This window comes from Octopus bimaculoides, chromosome 4 (assembly GCF_046866305.1).
Source record: "Octopus bimaculoides isolate indiv1 chromosome 4, ASM4686630v1, whole genome shotgun sequence".
In the NCBI taxonomy this organism is placed as follows: domain Eukaryota; kingdom Metazoa; phylum Mollusca; class Cephalopoda; order Octopoda; family Octopodidae; genus Octopus; species Octopus bimaculoides.
In genome coordinates, this window is record NC_142931.1 from 138,949,059 (window position 1) to 138,965,572 (window position 16,514).

Here is a 16,514-nt window from a genome sequence, read left to right on the forward strand (position 1 = left end):
TTTCAATGCCAAATATGAAGTCAACTGATTCACAGATGTTTTAATGACAGCATTTTTATATTGGATTATGAGATAAATTCGCCTTTTTTTTGTCTGCTATCCATTTAAAAAACATTCTTTCCAATGTCATTTGAATTAACTCGAAAATACTTTTATCGTACTACATGTTTTTGTTTTTGTTGGTATGCTTTCCCTCTGCAGCTGTCGATTATCGATTTTGAAAATTGAATAAACTTTGTCTTACTTTTCAGACATGTGGCAATGGTGTACCATGTAGAAAAAAAGGACTTACGACTTTATCTGACAACCCAACACATTGCTACCGTTGAGGATCTGTAGGTCTATTGTGAAGCAAGTCAATGACTCGCTGGCCTATGATCATGTTGATCTATAATTATATTCAATAGCATCCCAAAAGTACTAGTTTAGGGCGTCGAGTCGGTGGGATCATTTGCGCGTCGAACAAGACGTGTTGCAGTAATTGTTCCGGTGAGTTCAAATCCCGGAGATGTCATCTTTATCCTTCATTCCAAAACTGATGACTAAAGTACCAGCCTAGGGTTTGGGAGGAGGCACATGGCCTTGTGGTTAGAATGTTGCACTGGCGAGCGCAGGATCGTGGTTTTGATTTCCGGAGCAGGGTGTGCGCAGTGTTCTTAAGCAAAACACTTCATTTCAAGTTATTCCTGGCCACTCAACTGCAAATGAGTAAACCCGCGACGCACTGGTATACTGTTCAGTTACTTATATGCCACGGAAAGCGGGTAATCGGCCCTTTGAGTTCTAGAACTCGAGGCAGTACTGTCCAAGGAACTTTCTTTACTTTTACTAGGATGGTGGATTGGCAGAATAGTTGAAGCGTCGGGCGGGATGTCTTGTGCTACTTGTGTTCTAAGTTCAAATCTCACCATAGCCTACTCGCCCAGTTTATCACCAATATCTGGTCCTTGGATATCGTTTGCAAAGAAGTCCAGTGTTTCAAAGACCCATCCTTCTCTCTCCCTCTCCCACCAGTCTCGGAGGCCCCGTGGAAGGTCAGGGCAATGTATTTTCCTCCCGACTAAAGTATTAACCCTTTGTCTGTTCACTAAGTATCAGAGGGTCACCGGGGTCGATATAATCGATTTTCTCTCTCCCTCTCTCTCTTTCTCCTAAAATTTCTGTGTGCCAAAATTCGAAACCACTACCATTGCGAAGGCGAGTGGGCCCGCGGTTAGAGTGTTGCACTCACAATCGCAAGATCGTGGTTTCGATTCGTGGACCGAGAAGTGCGTTGTGTTTTTGAGCAAAAATACTTCCTTTCACGTTACTTCAGTCCACTCATCTGTGAACGAGTAAACCTCTGACTCACTGGCGTCCCGTCCAGGAGAACGTTATGATCTCGTTCACTTCTAGGCCATGGAAACTGGATTCTCAGGATTAGACAAAGTAATTCCCAGCTGTTGATGAAGAAGATTATAATGTTTATTATTATGGCAGAAACCAAGGCGGCGAGCTGGCGGACTCATTAGCATGCCGGGGAAAATGCTTACCGGTATTTCGTCTGTCTTTACGTGCTGAGTTCAAATTCTGCCGAGGTCGACTTTGCCGTTTATCTTTCGGGGTCGATAAATTAAGTACCAGTGGAGTACTTAGGTCGATCTAATCACCTGGCACCCTCCTACCAAATTTCAGGCCTTGCGCCTATAGAAAAGATTATTGTGGAGACCCTCGCTAGTTTCTTCCGATTTTAGATTTCTTCTATGTTGTTGTTTGTTCCTTCTCGCGCCATGTCTGGTTCATAAGGACCGGTTTCCCGGGCATATAGGTTCCCCACATGGACGGGGCGCCGGTCCATCGCGGGTGAGCTGCTAAATGCAGGACGAAAGATTGAGAGAAAGTTGTGTTGAAAGAGTCAGAAGAAGTTCGCCATTACCTTCTGCCGGAGCCGCGTGGAGCTTAGGTGTTTCGCTCATAAACACACACACACATCGCCCGGTCTGAGATTCGAACCCACCATCCTTCGACCGCGAGTCCGCTGCTCTAGCCAGTAGGCCATCTGCTTCCACTTCTATATTACTGATACTTATTTTTTTCTTCCATTTCGGATTTACTGAAGCAATTTACTCCGATCTATACCATTTCTGCTGCCAGTTCCCTGTTTTTTTCTTAGACGTTAATTGAGGTTTATGGATTCTTTTCTCTTTGTAAGATTACTACAACGAAACTTGTAGCTAGTGTTAAGTGCTTTGTTATGTCACCGTATTTAGATAATAATACTAAAATTGTATTTTCTGTTTTCAAATGTAGCGATCCATATTTTCAAGCCTCACCTGATTCTGCATGGAGACTTAATCAATTTAAAAGTAAGCCATCGCTAAATGTTAGCAAGAAAATGAAAAGGAACTATACAATAGAAAAACGATTAAATCCATTAACTTATCTTGATTTTTACTTTAAATTGTCTATTTACTTTTTGAAGTATATATTAGATTGTGTAATATGCTGTATATATATATATATATATATATATATATATATATATATATATATATATATATATATATATATATATATATATATTAATAATTTAGAGAAGAGCCATCATGGTGCAACTCAAACGATGAAGGAAATCAGACACCACCAAGAAAAGCGTACTATACAAAATACTAGTTTAAAAATCTAAAAAATCCAAGAGAAAATTTGTAATACATAACATCTATGAAGTATGGGACTAAAAATTTAAATCAGTTTAGTAAGTTTATAAAAATGAAAGTGGATGAAAAACTTGGATGAAATATTTTTCATTATACAACTCAATTTGATATTAAATTGTATTTCCTTGTAAGTTCGGATTTTGTAATTCCCTAACATTATAATATATATATATGTAGAGAGAGAGAGAGGGAGAGAGAGAGAGAGAGGGAGAGGGAAAGAGAGAGAGAGAGAGAGAAAGAGAGAGAGAGAGAGAGAAAGAGAGAGAGAGAGAGAGAGAGAGAGAGATAGAGAGAGAGAGAGAGAGAATAGATCAAGCAAGTCTGGGAGAGAGTGTGGGACTTGGTAAATTTTATTTATGAATTTATATTACAATTCATTTAATACATATAAAAAATCATTTTAGAACATTTAGCATTGCCATGGCTTGAAGTTTCTGATCCCCATCAAAGACGTTGGCCTTTTAACCCATTCCAAAGCCTGGCTAACAGAAACGACATATGTATCTTTCAAATATTTCAGTGTTTTCAGAAATGATCGAAGAGCATACAGGTTCTTCATATCCTTGTCAAACCAATAAGAATGTATAAAAATTCCAAATGGTGCTTTGTTCGTGTTATAATGTCGCTGAAAGTTTTTCCAGAGGTAAGCTGAAATATTGAGAACGGATTCAGGCTGTGAGCACATACCACCCATTGCACAAGGTTTCCCCTCGTTACCGTAAAACCGTATCAATGGTACTTCCCAAAATACAGGGAAGGGCTTGTTTGGTCGGGTTCCCGAAGAACAATATTTCTTCTCTGGAGGGTAGTTTAGCGTAAAAGGCCACACTGGTGGATCACTGTTGTACTCAAGAGAACCGGTAAGCATCGAAGAATCCCAAGCGTAGCCAAGATTTCGCAAAACCTCGTATTGCGTATCACCACCAACTTCTAAAAATGGTACACGAAAACCTTTTATTTTGTTATTAGGGATATAAGATAAATTTTACAATTTATCGGTTACGCCTTTCACTTCTTTTTCGTATTCGGTGTAGCTTAAATTTTTCCAATACTCTATGGGATATTTATGCGTCATGGTGTGCGAAGCTATTTCGTGGCCTTGTTGGTATATTTCATTAGTTAAAGTATAACTGTTATCGACGTCTGTTATAAAGAAAGTGGATTTGATTGGACATCCGTTTGGGTTGTGCAGGTTCGATTGCTTCTCACGACCAAACAAGTAATGATAGTAATTAATATTTTTTTCGTTGATTGCATCGTCAAAAGTCAACATAACTATTTGAGGTGTTTCACTAGATGCATGTCCACCAGGAATATTGATGCCAGGACAGCGACAGTCGGGAAGGCGGCACATATTTGGATCACATCCATCTGGAAATTAGAAGAAAACGAAACAAGAGTCATACAGTTAAATTTGAAAATTTTTGTATGCACAGAAGTTATCTTTCTACATAAAACACACAAATAAACAGACAGGCAAGCAGACCAAGAAACACACATGCATATAGGAATGGTGAACAATGAAAATGAGTGACTCAACACCGCTTTTAGTTGATAAATATATTCTTCATTTGAGGATTAACAAATTTGTGGATTAAGTGAACTCTTGAAAATTGCGATATATTCCGCATGAAACCGTTGGTAGCATTGTTAATTCACAAATGAAGAATATATACATACGTACACACACATATATAAATACATACATACATGCATGCATGCATACATACATGCATACATACATACGTACATATGTGTGGCTGTGTGGTAAGAAGTTGCTTCGCAACCACATGGTACTGAGTTCAGTCCCACCACGTGTCACCTTGCTTTTTTTGTTGAAAGTAGATCTTCTCCTTTTTATAATTAAGGCGGCGAGCTGGCAGAATCGTTAGCATGCTGGACCAAATGCTTAGCGTTATTTTTCCCGTCGCAACGTTCTGAGTTCAAATTCCGCCGGGGTCGACTTTGCCTTTCATCTTTTCGGGGTCGATAAATTAAGTACCAGAGAAACACTGGGGTCGATGTAATCGACTAGTCCCCTCTCCTCAAATTTCAGGCCTTATGCCTTTAGTAGAAAGGATTATTATTATTATTATTATTATTATTATTATTATTATTATTATTATTATTATCATTATTATTATTATTATTTGAAGGCGGTGAGCCTTTGTTTTCTCATGTTCCTTTCTGTTGAAGAGCACAGGCTCGAAACATAAAAGACTTTCTCACCTTCCCGAGCGTTAAACTAATACACCTGTTCGTTGCTTATACACCAGTCTTCGTCTTTTGCTTTTTGTAAATTCCAACTATATATATATATATATATATATATATATATATATATATATATACACCACATAGTACATATTTCAGCTAACAAATATGTGTATGTGTGTGTGTGTGAGTGTACATGTGCGTATGTGCATGTATATATATGCACACACACGCGCACACGCACGCACACACACACCCACACACACACACACACACCCACACACACACCCACACACACACACACACACACACACACACACACACACACACACACACACATATGTATATAAGTGTCTGTGCGCGCGGCTGGATGTTTTTCACAGCTTGAAAGCTGTTAGTTCTTTTAAACCCAAATCAAAGAGGTTACAATAAGCGACTCACGCATACACGCGCGCGCACACAGACACACACGCACACAGACAAACACAGACACACAGACACACACAGACGCACAGACACACACAGACGCACACACAGACAGACGCACACACACATAGACGCACACGCACATACACGCATACATATACACATATGCATAGATATATGTATATTTATGCATATGCATATATAAATACGCATGTGTGTATTCTTTTATTTTTTTCAGCCATTTGACTGCGGCCATATTGGAGCACCGCCTTTAGTCGAACAATTCGACCCCAGGACTAATTTATTGTAAGCCTAGTACTTATTCTATCAATCACATTTGCCAAACTGCTAAATTACGGGGGACGTAAACACACCAATATCGGTTGTGAAGCGATGGTGGAAGCACGCACACACACACACACACACACACACACACACACACACACACACACACACACACACACACACACACACACACACACATACAACGGGCTTCTTTCAGTTTCCGTCTACCAACTCCACTCACAACGCTTAGGTCGGCCCAAAGCAATAGTAGAAGACACTTGTCCAAGGTTTCACGCAGTGGGATTGAACCCGGAACTATGTGGTTGGGAAGCAAGCTTTTTACCACACAGCCAGGCCTGCGCCTATATGTGTGCGTGTGTGTGTATGTATGTATGTATGTATGTATGTATATATATATATATATATATATATATATATATATATATATATATATATATATACATATATATATATATTTATATATATAATTCAAAACAGTTTGGTTTGGATTCCGTGCGACTTCAAGTTTCGTAAGTACCTAGCGGAGCATGTCTCCTCAAGGCTGGTGGAATATCCGAGCGAACCGAGAGGTGCAGGAAGTCCAAAATGGCTACCGGTAGATTGGCTGCAATTGGGCAGGGTGGATTACATGATGTCACAGGAGACAGTGTTATTGGTGACGACAGCGTGCCTGGATGGGGAATCAATGGAAGCTGTCAGCATATGTGCTTATGAACAGTGAAGCTGACCTGTATGACGGTACATACTTTACTTTTCTGTCCCAAACTACAGTATCCAGCCCGTTATGTGTGCCCTTGGTAGAAGTTTTGAAGTGAATGTTCCACTAATATCCCTTGTATTGATTATGTCTATATTTATATTCAGTAACAGGTGGTGTGTCTGTGGGGGTTATATTTACTCCAAGAAAACCTTTTTTTGGATGGCATTCTATAGTGTTTTAGTCACAACGTCTTGTCGATTATGGAAGTTGTACCTTGATAATTTTAGGGGCAGCTGCGGATGACATGTTTAATGTGTTCTACAGAATTGTGACATTAACTTTTTGTTGCATCTCGCGCTTCGTGGGCTACAGAGTCGCTTTTGTTTATTGGGAATCTTGTAGCTATTTTCTGCCTTTGGATTGCATATCCATATCCTTCAAAGTGTGGTGCCATGTTTCGGTCAGTAATCCAAGAAAAGTTGCACTTCATGTCAATATTACTGTCAACTTTAAGGCGACGAGCTAGCAGAATCGTTTGCACGCCAGACAAAATACTTAGCGGCATTTCGTCTGTTTTTATGTCTCGAGTTCAAAGCCCGCAAAGGGCGATTTTGCCTTTCGGAGTCGATACAATAAATACCAGTTAAACACTAGGGTCGATGTATCTGACAAACCACTCCCTCCACAATTTCAGGCCTTGTGCCTATGGTAGAAAGGATATTACTGTTATCTCCAAATGTATGTACGTATGTACGTATGTATGTATGTATGTATGTATGTATGTATGTATGTATGTATGTACGTACGTACGTATGTATGTATGCATTCATGTGTGTATGTATGTATGTATGTATGTATGTATGCGTGTGTGTATGTAGGTGTGTGTCAGTCTACTTGTCTGTCCTATACATCTTTACATAAACATTATGCACTCACACAAACACGCAAATACTCACAGATATGTATATATATATATATATATATATATATATATATATATATATATATATATATATATATACATGTGTGTGTGTGTTTGTGGAGAGAGAGAGAGAGAGAGAGAGAGAGAGAGAGAGAAAGAAAGAGAGAGAAAAGAATGTACTGTTTTCACTCCGCTGAGCATGACATCAATCAAAGTGAATTTTTATTTATACCAAATACACACCTAACCATTAAAATGTATTTCAACCATATTTCTGTGCTTCATGAATTCACTTAAAATTCCACGAAGTATTGAACACTATTTAAGCTCTTATTATCGTGTGGTAACATTGTCCAATCGCTGAATGTTAAAAACACCTAAACAAATGAACCAGATCACGTTTACATACACACACTCTTTCAAGTAGCAACGTCACTATAACAATGAGCATCTATAGCAATATGAAGCCTTATACGGAATTTATAATTGGGTTTTATGTTAACTATATAACGTAAATTTAACCACTTCGGTTTAGCTTTTCGAATTTGGCTAAAGGGGAGTAACTCTATTCTGATCAATTCAATCTATTAAGAAATGGTGGAGGCGCAATGGCCCAGTGGTTAGGGCAGCGGATTCGCGGTCATAGGATCGCGGTTTCGATTCCCAGACCGGGCGTTGTGAGTGTTTATTGAGTGAAAACACCTAAAAAGCTCCACGAGGTTCCGGCAGGGGATGGTGGTGAACCCTGCTGTACTCTTTCACCACAACTTTCTCTCACACTTACTTCCTGTTTCTGTTGTGCCTGTAATTCAAAAAAAAAAAAAAAAAATAGAACAAAACTTTTCAAATATATAAACATTATTTTCCATCTTACTAATAGTTTTGTTTCATTTAGAAAACTAAAAAATTATTTTACTGTTTATATTTTGGATTACACACACACACACACACGCACACACACACACACACACACGCACACACACACACACACACACACACACACACACACACACACACACACACACACACACACACACACACACACACACACACACACACACACACACACATATATGGAAGTAGGAAAACCTTTTAAGAGCTTTTGGCTTCCAGGGGTCTTAATCTGGCCCTGCTCGAGACAGTAATGTCTAGAAGGACTTACTTTTACATTAGATGTTACCGAGTTCATGCTTTTCTTTTTTTTGTTTTTATTTAATAAAGACATTTACGAGGCCCATACATTGAACTGGCGTCAACCAAAGATTGAAACAAGATATTCTGTTAACAAAAGAATTTGCTTGTTTTTGTCCTCACACTGATCAATATTATTTATCTCCGACAGAAAATATTTGCAGTAGACCATCATTATATATATTTTTTATTGTCAGAGCATTTAATCAACGTGATCACGAACCACACAAGCCTCTATTGATCTGTAACCTCTATTTTGTTTTCATTTGTCTGGTTTTAAGCGGTTTTTCTCTCGAGCAAATATTTTGATTAAATTTTCTGCTCAGCCACTTAAAACGTTTACACATGTAACACTCGATCTCTCACCTTTCACCATATATTGTCTTTCTCACTTTTCCCCTCTCGTTTCTTTCTTTTCTTTCATTTGTCTCATATATTATTTCACAAGTCTTAACAAATACTAAACGATGTAATTATACTGTTAATGGTCATTTTATCCACTTAACAATAAACAAAAGCTATTACATTCATCTGTTGTTTTCATTTATTTTTTAAAAAATTATACTGTATTTTATGAATTAGTAAACAGTTTCACCGCACTTCCGTGAACCTGGCTTACCAACATAATCCCATTACACCTGCCGTTATTTGTCTTTTATCTCTTACTAGTCTCAGTCATTAGACTGCGGCCATGCTGGGGCTGGGTACTTATACTATCAGCCTCTTTTACCAAACCGCTAAGTTACGGGCAAACAGACAAAAAAATGCACACGTACACACACACATATATATATATATATACGACGGGCATGTTTCAGCTTCCTTCCATCAAATCCACTCACAAGGTTTGGTCGGCCTGAGGATATACTAAAGACATTAATCCAAGGTGTTACGCTGTGGGATTGAACCCGGGCCCATGAAATCGGGAAGCAAACTTTTTACTGCATAGCCACGATCGCGCCTGGGAGGAGAAATATTAAGAAAAGTACAACCAATCGGGTGATATAGTTCGGTAACTATGACCATTAAAATTGTTTTAATAAGTATTTAAGTAGTTGTGAGCGGATAAACTTTTGATCCAGGTTTTGGATCGCAGGACCAGGAGAGGACCCACTAATTTTTGATCCCGTGGGACATCATATGGAGGGAGAAGGGACTGATTCAGTACTTAGCCGGTACACATTAGAGCTGAGTTGGCTGCAACAACGTGAAATGAATTCTTTGCTCAAATATGTAATACACTGCCTGGTCAAGATATCGAACCTCGACCTTATGGTATGACCATTAGCCGAATACTCTCACCACTTGATTATGCACCTTCACTACTAATGCGTTTGTAGATGCTGCAGTCTCTGTTGTTGCTGCTGATGGTGTTACTGCTGTTTTCCCTACTCTTGCTGTTATTGGTGCTGCTGTTGCTGTTTTGACCGCTAGCACTGTTGGTGCTGCTGCTGTTTTTTGCTGACGTTGTTGTTGCTGTTGTGGTGATGATATAGGTAAAAGTGGTGTTCTTTGTCTCTTCTTCTTTGCTGTGGGTAGAAAGCCTTGAGGTGATTTGTACCATCTATAAGTGGCATCTCGGCTTTCTGCCCTTAACGGTCAAGTATAATTTTGTATCACGTGGCGGATTGATCAGGTCAGGGACTGTTTGATACTTTGGTCATCTGTTTGGATCAATAGCTCCATCTCTTCATCCAACCAATTTTGTTTTTGCAACTTCTTGACCTGCAAAACTTGCTTTTGTCCTTTATGCAAAAAGAACAGCTGCCACCAACAAGAAGACGTCTATTTCTGGTGGCACGTTGATAAGTTAGCATTAGGACCAATTTATCCCTGTTGATAAGGAATGCTTCCTAGCCTCATCATCTGTAGGGTATTTCACACCAACAATACTGTACTTTTCACGTTCCAGATTAGTTTGTGGCCCCTTTCAATCTTCTGCTGCTATTGTTGTTGTCGTTGGTATCACTGTTGTTGTTTCGGGTGACATTGGTTGAGTTAAAAGAGGGGGAGATGGTGAAGCTTTGTTGTAATGATGGGACGGCGGCATCAAAACACCTTTTCTAAACTCCAGTTTTACTCCTCTGATTATTTGCCGATGAATCCAACGCCATGTTTCGGTTCAACCTCACCACCTTAATAATAATAATAATAATAATAATAATAATAATAACAATAATAATAATAATAATAATAATAATAATAATAACAATAGTAATGATAATAATAATAATAATAATAATAATAATAATAATAATAATAATAATAATAATAATAATAATAATAATAATGATGATAATAATAATAATAATATGCCAACAACAAAATGAGACCATCGATCATGTTGTCTCCATGTGCAGTCTGCTTGCGCCTACAGAGTATCTCAACAGGCATGATAGAGCTACACAATATATTCACTGGGTAATATGCAAAAACCTGGACTTGCCCCATGATAAAAACTGGTGGGAACACAAACCACCCCCAGTACTTGAAAATGATCACATTGCACTCCTCTGGAACTTCACCATTCAAACTGACAGAAAGATAGACGCAAATAGGCCAGACATCATACTGAAAGACTTCAGACAAAAATCATGCCTCCTCATTGATATGACTGTCCCAATCGATATAAACGTATCTGTCAAGACCTACCAAAAACTGAGCAAATATAAAGATCTTGAAATAGAAATTAGCAAAATGTGGAATCTGAAGACGAAAACAATACCTATTGTCATAGGTGCCCTGGGAATGACAGCGAAACGGGCTGATTACTACCTAGCTCAGATACCAGGAAACCCCAAAATGGCTGAAGTTCAAAAGATAGTGCTCATGGGAACTGCCCATATCCTACGTAAAATACTGTCTATGTGATCTCAAATTTTAAAGTAAACACATAATTTTCTTATGGTTTCTTAAACATTCACTTGAACAAAACTGTACAAATCCAAATATATGGTACCCTAGGCATAACACCTACATGAACTTCTAAGTTGTTGTCTCTGAGGTCTCTGGGTGAGACTTGGATCCAACTTGTACAAATGCAAAACAAAAGTCAAACATAAAATAATAATAATAATAATAGTAATAATAATAATAATAATAATAATAATAATAATAATAATAATAATAATAATCATCATGTACCATCCTGTGGCTGTAATTGTGGGAGAAAAGGTAACGATTCTTTGGGACTTTCCAGTGTATATTAAAGCTAATAAGCCAGATATTGTTGTGAAAGAGAAACAAAAAAAAAAAAACAATAAAATCTGTTTATTGATTGACATAAGCATACCTTGTGATCATAATATTTCGGTAAAAGAATTTGATAAACTCAGAAAAATATAAAGATTTGCTGATTGAAATCGAAAAAATGTGGCATATCAAGACGCTTACAATACCAGTGGTTGTAGGAGTTCTTGGAATAATCAAAAAGGGAGCTGAAAATTATTTGAGGATGATCCCTCGCTTACCATCCATGCAGGAAGTGCAAAAGATTGCCTTAACTGGTTCGTCACACGTACTGAGAAGAGCATTATCGCTGTGAATTTTCTTTCCTTTCCCTACTCTTGTCTTCTTTTTCTCCATTGTTTTCTTTTTTCCTTCATTCTATTATCTTCTTCCTCTTTTTTCTATCACATGACTTTGTAAATGAACAATCTGGTGTGTTTATTTTTATGGCTTACCAATATATATACAGTGAGTTTCTTTGCCCGAGGTGTTGGGAAGACACACAGCAAGAAATGGAAGCAGAATTGAAAGAAGATAATGACAGTAATAATAACAGTTGTGTTGGTATATAAAACAGTTTGTATCATAGGTTACCTTCACAGATGATTTCGTTTGTATTCTTTCGAAGTCGCATAACATTTTGCAACCCCATCCTCCATAAAAGAAAAAGTAAAAACACTATGAAATATCTGTAGAATGTTTTAACTCAGGATCTACGAGCGAGTAGCTCATTATTTGAAGCAGTTAGCTATTCCAACCCTTTCCTAGTTACTTGCAGTATGTTACATAGTTGTTCTGTATAGTTACACAAGTACGTCTACAAACACGATTTCTAAGAAGCCATACCTACGATGACGTTTATAAGTGAGAACGGTTGCAATGGCAACACTATTTGCATTGATTGTATTGGGAAAGGCAACAGTCAAATAGAGACGTCATTCTTTCGACCTTCATTGCAGTCAAATTATTGACAAATATATAAAAGTTTGAGGTCAGTACAGGTAAAATGAAATTCGTAGCAAGGACGAAGATATTCGTGTTTCTATTAAACTAAGGTATTATAAAATCCTGAATTGTGCTTGCTTAGTAAATAGCTATTTATCAAGGCCTGAGATTGTGTGATGAAGTAAAACAACTTCTGGATAGAGTCGTATTAGTAATTATTTACGCCAGTCCCACTACGTGGCACCTTGGAGGAATGTTTTCTACTATAGCCTCGGGCCGACTAAAGCCTTATGAGTGGATTTGGCTGACAGAAACTGAAAGACGGCCGACGCATATATATATATATATATATATATATATATATATATAAATTTGTCTTTTATTATTAGTCACAATGAGGATATTTAAACCCTTTATAGGGATACTTTTTATCCAAGATACACTGGTTTAATATATTATACTTTAAAGAGATATTTCTTCAATGAATATATTATATAAAATATCGTAAAATATCAAATAATATTTTCGAGTTAGAAAACAGAGAGATCTAATGGAAATAAATTAATTTATTAAATTAATCAACACATTCACTTACAATTGTCTCAATTCACAAACAAAATTAAAATTACAAAACATATATAAATATATAATTTTGCATTTTAAATACCTTGTATAGAAAACCATCAGGGTATCCAAAGGACAATACACGGAATACTTTATGATCCGTTTGGAATACTCAGAAAATATAGACATGTTTATTATGTGTGTGTGTGCACATGCGTTAAAATTATTGCTTTTATTTTTAATTCAATAATGATAATAATAATCTTGAATAATGGATTATAGTATATAAGAGTAAAGTAATACAATGAATAAAGGAAAGTAAAAGCGAAATAAAATTTATGTTCATGGAATAAAATAAAATAAAAGTGAAACACTAAACCGGATATAACGTTTGGCATCCCTGACGTCTTAGAGGCAGTAAACGAAATTAAACACAATTCAGCAATAAGCCCTTATTGGTTCCCTGTTTGTATCCTGAAGGTTTGTCGAAACCAACTTGCATCTCCTCTTGCTAATCTGCGGAGGAACTCACTGGATGCTGGCTATATTCCTGAAAACTTTGCCCTAGTCTGTTGTCCAAGCTTTCAAAAAGCGAAGCAAGTTCCTTGCAGTGATCTACCGCCCGATCTCACTCACCTCTCATATCATCAAGGTATTTGAGAGGGTGGTGAGATCACGAATAACCCACTTTCTTGAAAGCAACAAACTGTTGAATCCCAACCAACATAGGTTCCGTAATGAAAAGAACCGCCTAACGCAGCTACGGCATCACTTTGATGACATTTCGAGGGATTTAGGAGAGGGCTCCTACACCGATGTCACCTATCTTGATTTCAGCAAGGCCTTTCACAGAGTTGATCATAAGATTCTCTTGAAAAAAAAAATATCCAGCATTGGTGTCTCTGGAAAGTTACAACAATGGATCAAGTGTTTCCTGAGAGACAGAACCCAACACTTTGTAGTCGAAGGAGTAAAATCAAACCCAGCCATAGTCAGTGGTAGTGTTTCACAAGGCACTGTGTTGGACCCACTTCTTTTCATCATCTACATTAATGGCATTACTGACATCATCAAGCACAGTAACATAAGATTCTTTGCAGATGGTTCCAAGATCCAGAAGGTCACCAATGAAGTGGGTGACCGGACATGCCTTCAGTCAGATTTATTGGCTGTCATTCAATGGGCTGAAAAGAGCAATATGCTGCTGAACGGGGACAAATTTGAGTTAATCCACTTCGGAAAAGGGGATACTCTGAAACTCCTATACTCTCTTCCCCCAGGTGAAACTCTCATGGCATCCAGTATCATCAGAGACTTGGGAGTGATTGTGGACAACAACATAAGCTGGGCCGCTCATATAAGCAACAAAGTTGGCATGGTCCGCAGAACGTGTTCCTGGACCTTCTGAACTTTGCAGGCGAGAGATATCCACACCATTATCCTTCACTTCTTCAATTTTGCCCGACCCCATCTTGAATACAGTTGTCCACTGTGGTCTCCCCACACAAAACAAAGTATCATGAAAGTTGAAGCGTCTCAAACTTCAATTAAGAAAAAGACAGATAGCATGATAGGCCTTGACTACTGGGGTCGACTAGAAAAGCTCAAGCTTAATTCTCTCCAATGTCGCCATGAGCGTAACATCATCGGCATGGTGTGGAAAACATTTCATAAGCATTGCTCAAATGATGTTGGCATCGCCTTTAAGATACACCCAAGGCTTGGGCCCCGTGCTATCCATCTACAACATAAACCACTCTCGCATCGCATAACAACAGTACGACTCAATTATTTCACTTCAATCGGCCTCGCTCTTCTTAGCATTATGCCAAAACACATTAAAGCTGAAAGAGACTCCATAAAGTTCAAGAAATCCCGGATAACCTCCTACACCCGGATATGTCTCCGTAAACAATAACTCTCTGCTTGAGTGAGCCATGTCCGAATCCTGATCTGAATGACTTCTCCAGGTGGTGGTATTAAGTTAGACATGGCTTGGGCCAATACAGGCCGAAACCTATCAAAGTATCAAAGTGTGTATATATATATATATATATATATATATATATATATATATATTCTTTATTTGTGAATTAAGGCTTAATTCACAAAGAAATTATATATCCACCAATGCAGTGTTGAGCACTTATTTTATCGTTTAAGATATACGTACACACGCACACGCACACACACACACTATATATATATATATATATATATATATATATATATATATATATATATATATATATATATATATAATTGAGAGAAAAAAAAACACAATTATTGAATTCATCCATGAAAATCCACAATCACATATAGAAAAAATTTATAAGTAAACACATTAAAAAGACCTATAATAAAAATCAAAAACGTACAAAGAAATAAATATTAAAATAATTATTATCATAATTTATTATAATATATTATATATGATGCCTTTTACGTGCCACCGGAACGTGTGGCAGTCAGCGGTATTGGCATCGGCCACGCTCAAATGGTGTTTTATAGATGCCACCGGCACGGGTGCCAGTCAAGTGGCACTAGCATCGGCCATGGCAATGATTTCACTCGGTTCAACAGGTTTTCACAAGACCGGCATATCGCCCAGCAATTGAATGGTGCTTTTAAATGGGCCAGTTATGTGACACTGGCATCAGCCATGACTATGATCTAACTTGGCTTGCCGACTCTTCTCAAGCACACCATTTCTCCAAAGGTCTCGGTCGCTTGTCATTGCCTCTGTGAGGCCCAACATTTGAAGGTCATGCTTCACCACCTCATCCCATGTTTTCCTGGGTATATTAGAGGAAAAAGGCCCAGTGAACTAAACCCCTCATATTCTTTATATATATATATATATATATATATATATATATATATATATATATATAGTTATCGCCAAGCCAACATGGCAGTCCCAAAATTAGGACTGCCATGTTGGCTTGGCGATAACTATTAATTTCCAGTACCGCTACCGTAGTCTCCTTTAGAGAGACTTAGAAATATTAGTAACTCTCTCTCTCTCTCTCTCTCTCTCTCTCTCTCTCTCTCTCTCTCTCTCTCTATATATATATATATATATATATATATATATATATATATATATATATATATATATATATATATATATATATTTAGGCAGAGGTAAAGGACTTGGACCGTACCCGCTTTCGGTTATTATTTCTTTTCTACAGAAACCCACCTTTTCGATACGGAGATTCCGAATCTGCAAAAAAAAAAAAAAAAAAAAAAAAATCGGCATTTCAAAATTTTTATCCCCACGCCCCAATTTTTCACTTTTTTCAGAATTTCTTTTTTT

General features: G+C 37.6%; 2 protein-coding genes across 5 annotated transcripts in view; both read right to left on the bottom strand.

Annotated features, from left to right (window-relative positions):
• Positions 1 to 3,023: 3,023 nt before the first annotated feature.
• LOC128247639 (chitin deacetylase 7-like) overlaps positions 3,024 to 16,514 on the bottom strand; it is a 63,201-nt gene continuing 49,710 nt past the window's right edge. For 3 of the 4 annotated variants that reach the window (XM_052967519.2, XM_052967520.2, XM_052967518.2), the window contains one exon: positions 3,024 to 4,067. In XM_052967519.2, coding sequence (XP_052823479.1) covers positions 3,682 to 4,067 — 386 coding nt within the window. In that variant the 3' untranslated portion in view covers positions 3,024 to 3,681. Of the gene's footprint in view, positions 4,068 to 12,277; positions 12,963 to 16,514 lie in introns of those variants that run through there. The other variant, XM_052967521.2, reaches the window with a different exon arrangement.
• Positions 3,106 to 3,564, bottom strand: LOC149136268 (chitin deacetylase 8-like). Its single transcript, XM_089350128.1, has one exon. It carries the CDS (start codon positions 3,562 to 3,564, stop codon positions 3,106 to 3,108), a length of 459 nt encoding a protein of 152 aa, XP_089206254.1.